The 14,647-nt window shown below is 36.1% G+C and overlaps 1 protein-coding gene across 8 annotated transcripts in view; it reads right to left on the bottom strand.

Annotated features, from left to right (window-relative positions):
- LOC122531970 (SLIT-ROBO Rho GTPase-activating protein 1-like) overlaps positions 1-14,647 on the bottom strand; it is a 45,288-nt gene that overhangs the window by 3,325 nt on the left and 27,316 nt on the right. For 4 of the 8 annotated variants that reach the window (XM_043660355.1, XM_043660354.1, XM_043660353.1 and 1 more), the window contains 11 exons: positions 6,125-6,308; positions 5,698-5,863; positions 5,104-5,328; positions 4,357-4,485; positions 3,360-3,590; positions 2,821-3,096; positions 2,093-2,688; positions 1,680-1,901; positions 1,534-1,604; positions 1,275-1,455; positions 69-345 (listed from right to left, as the gene is read on the bottom strand). In XM_043660355.1, coding sequence (XP_043516290.1) covers positions 69-345; positions 1,275-1,455; positions 1,534-1,604; positions 1,680-1,901; positions 2,093-2,688; positions 2,821-3,096; positions 3,360-3,590; positions 4,357-4,485; positions 5,104-5,328; positions 5,698-5,863; positions 6,125-6,308 — 2,558 coding nt within the window. Of the gene's footprint in view, positions 1-68; positions 346-1,274; positions 1,456-1,533; positions 1,605-1,679; positions 1,902-2,092; positions 2,689-2,820; positions 3,097-3,359; positions 3,591-4,356; positions 4,486-5,103; positions 5,329-5,697; positions 5,864-6,124; positions 6,309-11,388; positions 11,928-14,647 lie in introns of all 8 variants that reach the window. The other 4 variants (XM_043660357.1, XM_043660359.1, XM_043660358.1 and 1 more) reach the window with 2 other exon arrangements.

A 14,647-nucleotide genomic window follows, 5' to 3' on the forward strand; every position in this document is an offset into this window, starting at 1 on the left:
AAAAAAGAAAAAAAAAAAGAAAAAAAAATCGGACAGATATACTGATACTAAACGGTAGTTTCCAGTACCTCTCGACTGATGATCGGTTGTGCTGACGAGATGCAAGGGGCATTTGTCACGACCGCTGGGATAACACCACTGTTACTGCTATTGTCTGTTGCGATTATATTTGTGGCTGACTGCACATCGGTCGCGGAATTAGAGGGCCAAGTTGTTGAATTTCCAGACGGTCCCATTAGTGGTGAATTGTTACTCGAAAGAACACTGTCGGCAGAGCTCGAGGTCCTTCTTCGCATTGATTCTTCACTCGACGACTTCAGGAGTTCTTTTTCACGTTCTTCGTCCCTGGACAAAGGATATAACAAGTGTCTTTTTATAAAATGAAATTATGTGAGGGAATAAGCAAGCAAAACTGCGTGACAAATAATCCTGTGGATCTATCAAAAGATCTTTCACATCTGGAAGAATTGTGCAATGAATTATAATAAATTTCAACGCAAGTCTAACGAACCTAAAAATCGTAAAAACAATGTTAGAAAAATTTCTCCGCAATATATATTGTTATCGAGGAGATTACAAGCATTTGAATGGTGCCGCTATGAATCGAATAATTTATTGTTAATGTTATGAGAATGATGGTAATTACTAAGCGCTTAAATTAAAATCACTGAAGCATTTAAATAATATTATTTGTTTTATAAAGTACAAATATGAATACGTTAAAATAAGCGGAATCATGGTCAGTTCATCAATATGTTAAGGAGTGTTTACTTTTGTATTCTACCTACCCCAAGAGGCTTGTAAACATTTTTGAACCATTTACGTGGCTGTTGGATACATGACTTTGCTGAATAATAGTGTGAAAGTGATCAACAATTCACAAGTAATAAAACTGATGACTGCGGAGAAATTTTCTTCAAATTAAAAAAATCTCCATGATTTCTTACTCCATATTTAATTCTTTTCTAAGAAGTCACATATCCTATGTTGAGGAAGTCATATTTTCATAAACAATGATCACATAAGAAATTAAATGTCCACATGAAAAGAATTAATAAGAAAAGAAGATTCATTCATCGAGAATAAATTAAATTAAAGAAACATCTCAAACAGCGAAATCTAAAGAAGCTATCTCTTTTATGTTAAAATGCAAGCATTTACTCGAATTTACCCAAATTTCATTCCCTTTAGAATTGCTAAATTCAGCCACTAGGTTCAACAGAAGGCATTCTCGAAGGAAATAATTCGCCACTGCGTGATTAAGTCGCACTTACTTTATCTTGATCATAATATATTTATCGGGAATAAGCCCCTCTCTACCGGCCAAGGCACCTCGCCACCAGTCATTACTGACTTGTGTGTATAGAGTCAAGGTATCTCCCTTTTTGAAGCTTAACTCTCTTTCGGACCTTGCATTGAAATCGAATTGTGCTGTGGCCTCAAGGTTTTCCGATTCTGGGAATCACAAAACGAACGTAGATCGTGCTATTGGATTCCGAGCAACTATACAACTATATATCTAATCTCACTCACCATCCTCAGATGGATACACTTCTGAGTCCATGTCTTCCTGGACCTGCTCTGTCGGTGAATCTCCTACGTCTCTGCATTTAAAATTCATTTTTATGAAAAATCTGAATATGGATAAATTTTTTCAATATAAGAAAAAATATACTTACACGTCATCAGGTTCTCTACTGATGTATTTTTCATATTGAGTACCTCCAATATCTTCTGGGAATATTTCTTCACAGAAAGTGATAATATTCTTGATGAGTTCGTTCACTTGGTTCTGGTATTGTACCTGGTCCTTGTCTTCTGGAACAGGTACCAAGGTGGGGCCAAAGCAAATTGCCAAGTTGTAGGGATCCATCATGTTTTCATCCGAAAATTCTGAAAGACTGTTTATAAAAAAAGAAAAATAATTTTAAATAAAATTCAGAAAGATTTATTAATAGTTATTTTTTCGAGCAGATACAGACACGTACAAAATATCAAAAAAATCTACAAAACAAACTTCTCTTTCTCTAAATCTTAATTTAAATATTCTTATTATAAATTTTAATTAATTAACTATTGATAGCGTACTTACTGATTAAGAAAAGCGAACAAGTATCGCATTACTATAACAACTGGTCTTGGAAGACTGGAAATCAGTTCCTTCATCTTGTTAACAAACTCTTGCTTTGATTCTAGTTGTGCTAATTCCATCAGATGTTCGAAGTAAATGATAGGAAACAGTGGTTCCCTCAATTCTCTCAAATAAAGTTTCAACACACCAGCTACACTGTTAATATCCGACGCGTCAGTAACGTCAGCCAGTGGATCTTCTCCCCTTTCGAACCACTCCCGGAAATTGTTAATTTCTACCTGGGAGCCCGAGACTCGGAAGATACCTTGATGATGAAGACCGTATAGATTGATCACTCTGATGCAACTTTTCATGATTAAAGGTATCTCTTGATTGGTACTTTCCAAATATTCTTCCAACGAACCACCGAATAACTTTGGCTGGCCGTTTATCTGTAGTCTACCGATTCGTTTCCTTCGAGCTTGCTTTTGCTTCGTTGTTGATATTGATGGATTCGGGCTGGCGGTAGAGCCATCCAACAAGCTCTGTCGAATATATTCTTGCTTTGCGTCTAACCTAGCTATTCTTGAAGTTCCAAGAAGGTATTCCCTGAATTTCTGTGAAAATGTTTCAAGCCAATGTTACTACACAGCAAGTTTGGTAATAGGTAGCTAAACAACAAAGATTGAAACAACAATGTTTCATTTACTCCATCCGATTAAGTATTTATTTTAACCAGTTAAACTCACCGTGAGGTAGAATTCTTCAGTTTCCTGTCTGTCTGCTCTAAGCTTGATTTGCACGGTTTCTGGTGGTCTTGAGGTCGGAACAGCATTCTCTCCAAAATATCTGGAACAATCGTAGTCTTTCGCGGTTAACATCTCCAATAGGCTAGCTTCCGCTGTTTCCAAGGTTTTCCAAACTTCTTCGGATTCCGTTCTCAGAGATGTCAATCTTTGTTGCAGTTGAGCCAATCTTTGCTCCATCTCAGCGTGTAATAATTTTTGCAGTTCCGGTTCGGGAGTCTAATAAAAATAAGTTCAAAAATAAATTAGTATTAAAAGCACGATGAAAGTTGAAGATATTTGAACACGTTTTTATTATTTATCATATGAGACACAGACTAATGTTTCGGTTGTTAGGATTTGTAGGATAGATCTAAGAATGAACTTAGAATAATTCAGCTAATTAAAGAGAAAAATTACAATCAATTATAAACTTGTTCTCTCATGATCTAAGTTGTTCAAACGTGATCAATGATGATTAAAAGGAAGAACAATTTTCATACTTCAAGTACTTCGTCCCCTCGTTGTCCTTGGAATTCGAACTTCTTAGGAATCATAAAAGCAGAATGATGAGATTCCAGAAACCTCTGTTTGTCTGCCCTCGAGTCTAGAGCACCAACACACGCAGCTAATTGTTCAGCACCAGATTGCAGTGAACGCTGCCTACCTTCTTCCGCGCTACAGTGCATCAGCAATGCTCTGGCGATGCAGTTATGAAATCCAAAATCCATACACTAAAAGAATATCATTAAGAACCTTTAGTTTTTAGATGTCTTTAGTGTCAAATATCTTAATACATCGTAGTATGTATAAAAGGAAGAAAATGTTTCATATATTATATATGAATTTCTTTTATTATAAAAATATTAAAAATCCTAATCAAATTGTAAATTTTCATACAATTGAAATGCAATTTGAAAGACTAAATGAACAATAATCAGATTTTTATTGGAACGAGTAAATACAATTTTCTTAAGGAGATTTATATACACCTTACTCAACAATCATTTAGCAATAATTAGAAAAGGCGATTAGAACTTTCAGTTGACTCAACCGATTCAGTGACCCACTATTGAGTCACGTGTACGGTATTAAGAAGCCCGTTCAGTGCTCTTTTAACGTTCAAGTTACTGTAATTAGTTCACAGATCCTATGCCAAATGTACATTCGAATATTTATTATAAAAGTTTTGCCTTTTTGTAATAAATAGGGTAAAAAAGGTTCAGTAGCGTAGTGTGAAATAAATTTTCTTTGAATTGCTTGTTACAATGGTCTATGTTATTGGGTAAAACTGACTTAATTTTACTGATTTTCTATTCAATAATAATTGTTTAAGATCGATCAGTAATTTTTAAAAAAATTTGTTTATCATTGGAAGAATAAATATGGCGAATAAAAGAATAATTTTCAGGTATTATTTCTGTTTTTCATTTATTTAAGTACTTTGATTTTTGCAGAGACAAGAAAATCTATTTTTATTCTTTTATTACTAGAACTTACATCGATGAGATCCGAAAGGTCATCCACGAAGTACTTGTGTATTGTCGTATTAGATGCCTCAAGACACAAAATGTATTCGTTTCTTGCTTTCAATGCCTTCAATTTTGCCTCTTGATACTTGGCCTTCCTCTGAACAAAATGAAGAGCAATTCACACGTAAGTTCAATCAATTTTTATTAATAGCTTTTAATTGATTTTTGTCTGTGACATTCTCATCTGTGACATAATCTGAATCTGAAGAAATGTTTTGACAACATCTAACGGTATAAAATATTGTTATGTGCTTACTAATGGCGTAAGCCTCCAACTCTCAATATATCTTGCTCATACAAATATTCCCCGTTCGAATTAATCTTCGTGCTCGATGAAATTTCCAAAAAAAGTCCAACTTCGCCCCAACGATCTATCTGCTATCCTATACAAATCATCTTTCCTCTGAAATTGATGGCGAGGCGTGAAATTTTGACAGGGAGATGAATGAAACGGTGCTTTATTCAGCAGGGGAATGCATAGAGAGCCAGCGGTTCACGTACCCTCCACGTAAGAACACGGTGGAAATCGATACTCGCGCGTCTTGAAGTACACTCGACCTCGCCAGGGTCAGAGAAGCAATGAGAAAGGAAAAAAAAAGAAGAGAAAGAGAGAGAGAGAGAGAGAGAAGGATAAAACGTTGGAGAGACTGGAGAAACACGGGCGAGAGAGCGTACTAGACGGCGGCTTGGCCTTGATTTCACGTCACCAACCCACCTTGTTCACTTCCTTTTCCATGAGCTTGTATTTCTTGCTGCGCGCGAGCTTCTCGGGCGGGGCGTTCGCCACCTCGAGCTTGCTGCGCTGTTGTTCCGCGACACGAAGCTTCGTTTCCGCTTGCCGTGACCCTGTCTGGTACGTCTGGTACGTTTTCATCGTGGTGTGCAGCTCGTCCAGTACTCGAAGGATCTCCTCGTGCGTCTCGTAGCCTATTTCACGGCACTGAAATCAATTGGATTGGGACGGCCGTTCAGTTCATTTTTAATGATTATGCGCTGGATTGTGCATATCCGATTGGCTGACTTGAACACTAGAACTACCGACCACTAAAATATAATATTAACATTCAAGGTGCAAGAAGAAGTTAATAATACAATAATAAAGAACGCAAGCCTCTATTAATATATTTTATTGAAGCATCTCACTCGAGCATCTAAAAATATATACCGTTACAGATTTATAAAATTTCCATAGAAAATTATAAACTGGCCATTTTGACCACCTTGGTAGTTTCTAGTGTTAAATATTAGTCGCAAGCTCGTTTTACATTTCTCAACGTAGATACGACGGTACCACCAAGCCTGTACTTACACGCTTGTATATCCGTTGTACATCCTCCATCACCTGATTGAGACGACCGACGAGATGCGTGCTGTACACTTCCGAAAGCGCCGCGTGATCTCTGCTTAAGGACTTGGTCTCGTTGATAAGTTGCTGCCAGCAAGCGTAACTTGAGAATAGGGGCCAATGCTCTCGTCTACGAATTATTCGCCATTAGCTAGCTTACTTACAGGTAAAACATTTGACCGGTCTGTTACAAATGTACATTCTTAAAATCTACCGTCTAAAAAAAAAAGTATCTAGAGAAGAAAATAATTAAATGGTCCAAAGATACAATATTAAATTGCACTTTTCCAAAAAACGTGAATACGTGAAACAGAAAAAAAGCTCTATAGATCATTGATCACGGAGAATGGATAAAAGAGAAACAGGTCACAAAGAAAGACAAGATGCGTACTTTTGTTTTTGCTCCTTGTGTCTGAGCTGTATGCTTCTGGCCAACTTGTCGAGAGATTTGCTGTAATCGAGCTCGAGCTCGGCTCTCCTTCGAAAAAAATCCTGAAGCTCCGCCACGATGGCGACTTGCGCCTCCATCCGGATGTCGAGGCATCTCAGCTGCTCGTTCAGCTGCAGCCGTATATCTGAAAACAGGGACACGCCACGGATAAATACTTTCTGCTGATACGTTCCTTTTTTGTTAATCGATCGATCGACCGATGCTCCATCACCTGTTCTTATCATATTTTCCACACACCTGCTGCCGATCATCCGGATTTACATTTTGGAGTGATTTCTCACGTCAAAAATGAATGAAACAACATTTACTCGTTCCGATTTCCACAAGAACCAAGTTTCAAAATTTTGTTAAATTCCTTTGCGTCGTTACTACGAAATTTCTCTGCTTCGGCTTGCAACGTATTTTAGTTCTGCGTTTTTTTTTTTTTTTTTTTTTTTTTTAAAAATGAATAGGGATTCTGAAGGGTATTACGTGACCATAGATTCTATACTTAGTGAGTACTTACCCTTACTCAGATATAATAGTTCAAAGTTTCATCGCTGTTAGGAGAGGATCGCAAGTTGAATACGAGATGACCTTTAAAACATAATACGAAAAAAAAAAAGACCAGAGGAACAAGCGATGCATTTCATATTTTTCTGTCTTGTTGCAATTACTTTAAAGGTCACGTGGTGTTCTACTCGCGATTGTATTGCAAAATTTGAAACTTTCCCGAAAGTTCTCAATTTCATTCAATTTATCCTTACTTTGGCCTTCAATTTTCATAAGAATCAAAAGGTGCTACTTTTTGTTCATTCTATAACAAAAGCAAATTAATAGTATTTAAAAAAAAAAAGAAAAGACCTACAAATATCGAGAGAAAAACGATTTCATCTTCTTCAGTACATTAAAATTGAAAGAACAGGAGATAAGTAAAAATTTCAATTCAAAAAACGACTGAAACTGACAACCTGTTTCGTTCCATGTATCCGATTCAATTAGAATAAAAACTCCAACTCCCCAAAAGTTTAGGCTAACCCTCGATGGTCTGCGTCTAATCGTGAATCAATGAAAGTCATTGTAAGGAAAAGAATGTATCATTTATAGCGGATCCCCTTTACAGGGAATCAAACTGGATTTTCTTTATACGATTTTCTTAGAAGGGAATGACGAGCAACGTTAAGCGAAAGAAAGGAAGCAGAGCAAGTGTTAACAGTCGAGGAATTAAAAATGGTAGAACGACGTGATTAAGAAGCATACAATCAAAAATTCTTACTCTTCCAATATAAATTCGCGTATAAAGACAAAGCGAACGAAATAGAACAGAAACGCGTTCGTTTTCATCGAAAATAATTACTTTACTTCCGGCACTTGCATTCCAACTCCTCGGGGGGGAGAATCCAGAAGAACATGAAACTCGAAAAGACACTCGAAAATTTTTTTTCGAAACTCGGTAGTTTCTTACGAGGCACAAGAAAAGATACCATATGTGTGATCACATGTGGCGTCGAGTATTTCTGAGAAAAGCAAGAAGTGAAGAGGTAAAAAAAGAAAGAAGAATAAGAAGGCTGCCCATCGTGGATATCTTAGGTCGTGCCACATGAACTTGCTGAACTTCTTCTACTTGAATCGAGCGTAGAACGCGCGGTATGGGCAATATCGATTTTTCGTACTTCCGCGGTGTGGTGATTCATTCCCCAAGTGGCCACGAGATTTTCGACCCCGGCAACATAAGGGCTGAGAAACGCATGAATCGACCTGGCTACTCCCCTAAGAAAGTAAATAAAAACGCACTTCCACTGCACGCCGCCGCCAATATATATCGGGTGATTCAAAGGCGATTATTAGACACTCGAATTCACTTGGTCGCCTGAAAATTCATTCATGACTTAAAATATCCTTTCAACTATTAATCAATTAGTCAATGAACCGGGCGAGGTTACTCTTAACTGGGTCAACTTATTAACCAGAAGCTTTTGGCGTTAATTAGGAAATGAAAAATAATGGAAGGCTAGCTTTAGTTTCTTCAGATGTAATTTACATTTCTGCGATGAATAATTATTGATTTCTAAGAGAAATGACATGAATCGTAAAGAGACGGGCAATCACAGAGTAATCACAGTTGTACCATTATTGCCACGTGGCATCATATCATGCATTCCAAATATTCACGAACATTCTCCGAATTACTCCTCGCTTTCAACCGAGACGATACTCTAGCAGAAACATTCCTCTGGTCTCAAATCGAACGACAAAATTATAAGAGACGATAGATCTATATAAAAAGTAAGCAGATAAATGTGACAGATACGCGTTTGTTAAACATATTTATAATGACTTTAATCTACTGCGTCTTTCCTGTCCAATCAATAATAATTTATACATACATATCTACAGATTATAAAACGATGTTGTTTATTTAATCAAACAATTAACTTAATCTTAATTGCAGAGGAATTATCCCCGATTATCCGGCTAAACACGATTGGAATGCAAAGCGATTTGCTAAGTGAAGACATAAACGATCAATTATCGAAGTCATAGTATAAACTGAGTAATTTATTTATTATTATAAGAATATCTGGTCCTAATAAATTAAATGTCTGAATAATTGACCTTCAATTTTCTATATTCAGTTGTACATACATCAAACGAACAGTATATCCAATGAATTTAATCGAAGAGTTAAGAGTTAAATCGAAGATCTAATTTATAATTACACATTTGGATTTTTTATAATAAAACAAATATTCAAATATAAAATAGAACTTGGGTCGAAAATTGTTTTATGTACGTAGATAATAAAGAAATATTGTTGCATTAATCTCTTGCGCTAGTAACTAGTTCACGGACCATAACGAGTGACCAAACTTGTCGTACAATAACTCGTCTTCTTTTTGAATTTATTGGTATGTTACTGGATAGAAATTACTAAGAAGTAATAAATTTATTATTTATTTTGCCTNGGGTTATACTTAAATATACTAAACTGAGAAAACATTGCAATTTTGGGCCCAAATATTTTCGAAATGCACTTAACCTCTTGCGCTAGTAACTAGTTCGCGGACCATAACGAGTGACCAAACCCGTCGTACAATAACTCGTCTTCTTTTTGAATTTATCGGTATGTTACTGTTACTAGAAATTACTAAGAAGTAATAAATTTATTATTTATTTTGCCTGGGTTATGCTTAAATATACTAAACTGAGAAAACATTGCAATTTTGGGCCAAATGTCCTCGACGTGTGTGGCACGTCATTCCAGCGCAAGAGGTTAATATCGGAATAAAAAGATATTTTATCACACTTTAAATCACCCTGTATATCACGATGCTGATCGATCACCAGAAACCACGAAGGGGGAGTTAACCGGAGGATAGCGGAGAGGCGCGTGGCAATTTCCTTTCAGAAACTGTCGGCTCTCGCGCTCGTTTCCCAACGCATCGTCCAAATATCGACGTTTCCTTTTTTTTCGATAAACTGTTTCCACGTTATTAATAACCAGTACTCTTTCATGCTCTATATGATTACTGAACGTTACATAATCGACCTTAATAATAATAACCGCGCGCGCTGCGTTACCCGTTCGATTTACACGAACGATCGAGTTAACGGTTCTAACAAGCTCCGTCCTGCGTGGATCACCGTTTGACCCACGCGGGGAACTTTTAGTTATTTCTTTTTTTTTTTTTTCCTCCATGCACACAGTAGCCGATATTTTTTTCCTCTTTCTAAATATTCACAGAATGAAACAGGTCGTCGTAACCAATATAAAATTAACTTGCTCTACAATGACATACGAGGATTAACCCTCTATAAACGCAAGTGATATGGAAGGTACATTTTTTTTTTTTTCTTCACCTTTTGACTGGTAGAAACCAGTTCCAATATTGGTTTGATACATACGGGTCAAAGGATTGCATTTGAAATTAAAATATCGCAAATAGAACTGGATATAAGTGAACAGAGAAATTCAACTTAAAAAAAAAAAAAAACATAGGCGTTCGATGAAAAATGTCGTTCGACTTTTTTTCTCGCGGGAAAATAAAATTCAACGTATGTTTGATTAAATTATCGATATCGGTTGACTTTAATTAATCCTAGAAATAATGACTCGTATTATACGTATGCTTTTTTTTTAATAAAGCTATTTTAATATTTTTATCAGCTCGACGATCATTTGTGTTTTCTCGTTTTATTATCTATGGCACTGATTAATCGATAAAATTGTTAATTGGTGATTGTTGTAGTTGATTACGAGCGAATTGATTGTCACAGTATCTGTCACTCGTGGTGCCAGTTTCAATAAAATTTAACAATGTCAAATGATCAGTTTCGATTCATATTTTTCTTATTCAATGTTTCGTTAAAACTCATCGTTCTGTTCTGCAAGTACAATTAATTAAATCAACTTATAAACATCAAAGATTATAATCGTGAATATCGGGCAATATATTCTGGAAAAGAACATTGCAAGGAGAAAAGAAAGAACGCTCGTTGCAACATGAACGAAAACATTGATTTTGAGGATTGGCTTTCTCCTTGCCGCTTGTTATTTGAAATTTCCTTATTTCGTAGAGCGTGTCGGAAGTAACGGAGCAAACTAAACATTTCCAAGTTTGTAATTACGAAATTGAGAGTCGTGAGAAGCACATTATTAATCAGATCTGTACACGAACATCATAAGTTGTGCCAGAATCCGTCACGAAGGAGAAGGGGGAGAGAGATTCTTTTTAAAAATCCATGCAACACCGTCTCTTATTCTTAAGCAAAGAGAGAGAAAGAGAGAGAGAGAGAGAGAGACAGAGAGAGAGAATAAAAAGAGAAACACGTGTCTCCCTTTTATTTTTAACTTCCGACAACATTCTTTCAACAATCGGGAATACCGATTCAAACCGGCGAGGGGTTAGGGGTACACGTGTGGAATAATTGTTCAACCACTTGCGCTTGGCAACTGATTGCGGACCGTAACGAGTGACCGAACCGTACACAATAATTCGTCGCTTTCATTTCGAACACGTCGGTACGATATTACCGGATGGAAATGATTGATAAGTAATAAATTTATTACACTCGTTTTGCCCGAGTTATATACTTAAACATACTTAAGACTATTGGAGGGAGTGTTGCAGTTTTTGGGGCACAAAAAAAATTGTCGACGTGCGTGGCACGTCATTTCAGCGCAAGAGGTTAAAAAACGGTTCGTAAACGGCCACGCCATTTACCTTTCGTCAAGGCCTCCCATTCTTGCCGTCCAGCCAGCTTGAACATTTTTCTCCGTTATCCTTTTCCGTTTGTCCACACTCTCTGATCTCTCCCTTCGGTCCGTCCGCCGACGATTTATCCCTCGTGTATTCACACAAATCACCTTCCGTATATACTTGTCTATTTATCCCTTTATCACGTGCCAATATTACACGGAACAGCACACGCGACAATTCATACACGCGGTATTCTTCTCGAATTTTTAACAAACAACGAAAAGTCACGATTTTTCTTTTCTTTCTTCAATTTACAAACTCGAGGGAATTCTTTTTCTCCTTTCCCTTCTTCGTATTAATTACATCACAACGAATAGTCACGGATATACTCGCCGATATTATTTCCTCGAATTAATTATCGTAGTCACAAAAATTACAAGAACATCGACAAAATCGCGTGACTTTCGACAATCGTCAGTTTCTTGAACGCCACTGGTCAAATTGGGCACACACACGCCGGGATTTTTGACGTTCTTCGATCTCGAACAACAGCGAGCTCGCATCTAGATTTCATTGATATTAGTTTCATTGATAACTAATGGTCTACGGCGCATTGAGATAATGACGTTAAGGGGTGAATAGAACGAACGGGCAGGTCAAGCAAAGAAAGCTCTGAGAGAAACATCTAAAATCGCGGGGTTCGGTTTATGTACTTTAGTTGCAACGATGAATTGGCTATGTAATCGAGTGCCAGGTTCGCGGCGATGATATGAGATAAAAATGCATATCGTGAAGGGATCGTTGAAAAATAATAGTTACGTAACGGAATGATAAAATGGCCGACGAAAAAAGTATTATTGTCACGATGACGTGGGAGCAAACGAAGAATCATGAATTACCAAACAGTTGCTGAAAAGCGATGAAAAAAAAAAAAAAAAAAAAAAAAAGAAAATGTTATCCGTACTGTAACGAACCAGAGCTTTTTAACACATTTCAGTTGAACGACGAACCAGATTCGAGACGACTGCTTTCAAAATCTTTTTTTGATCGGTAGCACTGTGTATTTTTCGGCGAAAAAAATTGCAAGACACAGTGAAAGTTTAATCAGAAGTAAAAGTATAATTATACCCATGTTAAACGAATGTGTGTTAAACATTCTGACTCTGAAAGAAAGTGTTTTATAGCACTTTCACTACGTTATTTATTTAAGAGATATCTTGCAAATTAACACGTGTCTCTGTAAACTATCTATTCGTGCAGCCGCGCTATTTTGACGCTGGAATAATTTTTCTCGAGTTCATACATTTCGAAACAATTACTATGAAGCAACTTTTCGCGAAACGAAGGAATGAAGGAAAGTGCCATTGTTAGGCGAAACATTTCCAGAGAATTTCGCTTATTATTTTTCTATCTAGAGGACCCTCTCAAAATACAAAAATAGTCCGTGTATTTCCTAATATTAGATAAAGTCGCATCATTTATCTACCGCTGTCATACTCCACGCGATCCAGTTTATATAAATAGATATTAAAAACACGAAATAATTTCATTTTTCCACAGTTCTCAATTTCAAACGCTGTCACGAAACGTTTTAAGGCGGTAATTCTGGTAATAATTCTGGCTTAAAAAAATCAACTTCTTTTTTTATACATTTTCTCAAAATATATATGCTTTCGAAAATATCTATGTAACAGGATTTGTTTGAATTTGTTAAATTAGCAAAGTCGTAGATGTTTAAAGGAAACGGTGTACTGTTCGCGACGTAAGTATGAATATTTTTTGTACAACGGGTAACAAAAACTTCAAATGTACTTTTCTCAAAAAATATTTTATTTTATGATATTATTATTTATTTTTATATTATTATTATTTTATAATACTCTATTTTTTGTATTGCCCGATTGATTGTAAGTATGAATATTTTTGTACAACGGGTAATAAAAACTTCAAATGTGTTTTTCTCAAAAAATATTTTATTTTATGATATTATTATTTATTTTTATATTATTATTTTATATTATTTATTTTTATATTATTATTATTTTATATTATTTTTATATTATTATTATTTTGATATTATTATTTATTTTTGTATTATTATTATCTTATAATATTCTATTTTTTGTACTGCCCGATTGATCGTAATTATGAATATTTTTATACAACAGGTAACAGAAACTTCAAGTGTGTCTTTCTCAAATCCATATTTTTTAAACTGGCTGACGGAATATCTCACGTTTCGGTTGACCGATTGACTTGAAATTTGCAAGAGGATCTTCACCGGATGTACCTTTATCGCATGAACCACGGATTTCAAAATCTGATGTTTCTTTCTATTTCTTTTTACCACCCAAAAGACAAAAAGCACAAGGAAAGGCGATATTTAAACTTCAAAGTGCTGCCATTTTTTTAATTTTTGAAATTTCGTTGCTTTCGTGATTCGTGCGATAGCCACATTTATACTAATTAAGATGCATTTCGGTTCTTTAGTTTCAAATAACCAGAATGGACCGGAATCACGTCAGCCATTCGAACCCGTTTTTAAAAACATGCTTTACCTAAGGCTATACAATTTCCACAACTTTTAGTAATTTCGTTAAAAAACAACATTGTAAATACTCTTTAAGTATGAATAAATCTGTGTGCGAAAACTGCGTATCAAAATGTATCGTGGTTTCCTTAGAAAAAAATCTCTAAAAGGTCGATATTTTCAAGCCGGATTACCAGAATAGCCCCTTCGAAAATGCTAAATGAGTGACGAGAGATTAATCAAAACATATCTCATTCCATAATTATTTTCCCAATGGAAACGATAACTAACTTGAAACATCTACATACGCATGTACATGGCTCGTTAATGTGTCCAATAGACGCAATTACCACCAATCGAACGTGTCAAGTCGTTGTCTAATTCTTTCAAAAGTGAATCTCGAAAGAATCTTCGCGCGCTTGCTTTCTAATCGAACACGTGTTTGTCTATCGTTTCGCCCATGTGAGGCAAGCATTGTTCGAGGATCGGCAAAGCGTAGAGGAAAAAACTGAAAGCGTGGTGGCATAAAAATTTTTCTAGCTCCTGCCGTATTGTATTCCCGTTATAGCCTCAGAAAGGATATTCCGTTAATAGAATGCAACCGTGAAAATCCATCATCTCTTTCACCTGGCCGCTCTAGTAAACGACAAGCTGCGGTGTTGCGAGTTTACGCTTTGCAATTATCGGCCCTGATAGGCCCCGGGAGATAATGATTGCACGTGGTGCTGCGTCCAGTCCTCAAAGAACACATGA

The sequence above is a fragment of the Frieseomelitta varia genome, unplaced genomic scaffold (genome assembly GCF_011392965.1).
Source record: "Frieseomelitta varia isolate USP_RPSP 00005682 unplaced genomic scaffold, Fvar_1.2 scaffold_429, whole genome shotgun sequence".
NCBI lineage: Eukaryota > Metazoa > Arthropoda > Insecta > Hymenoptera > Apidae > Frieseomelitta > Frieseomelitta varia.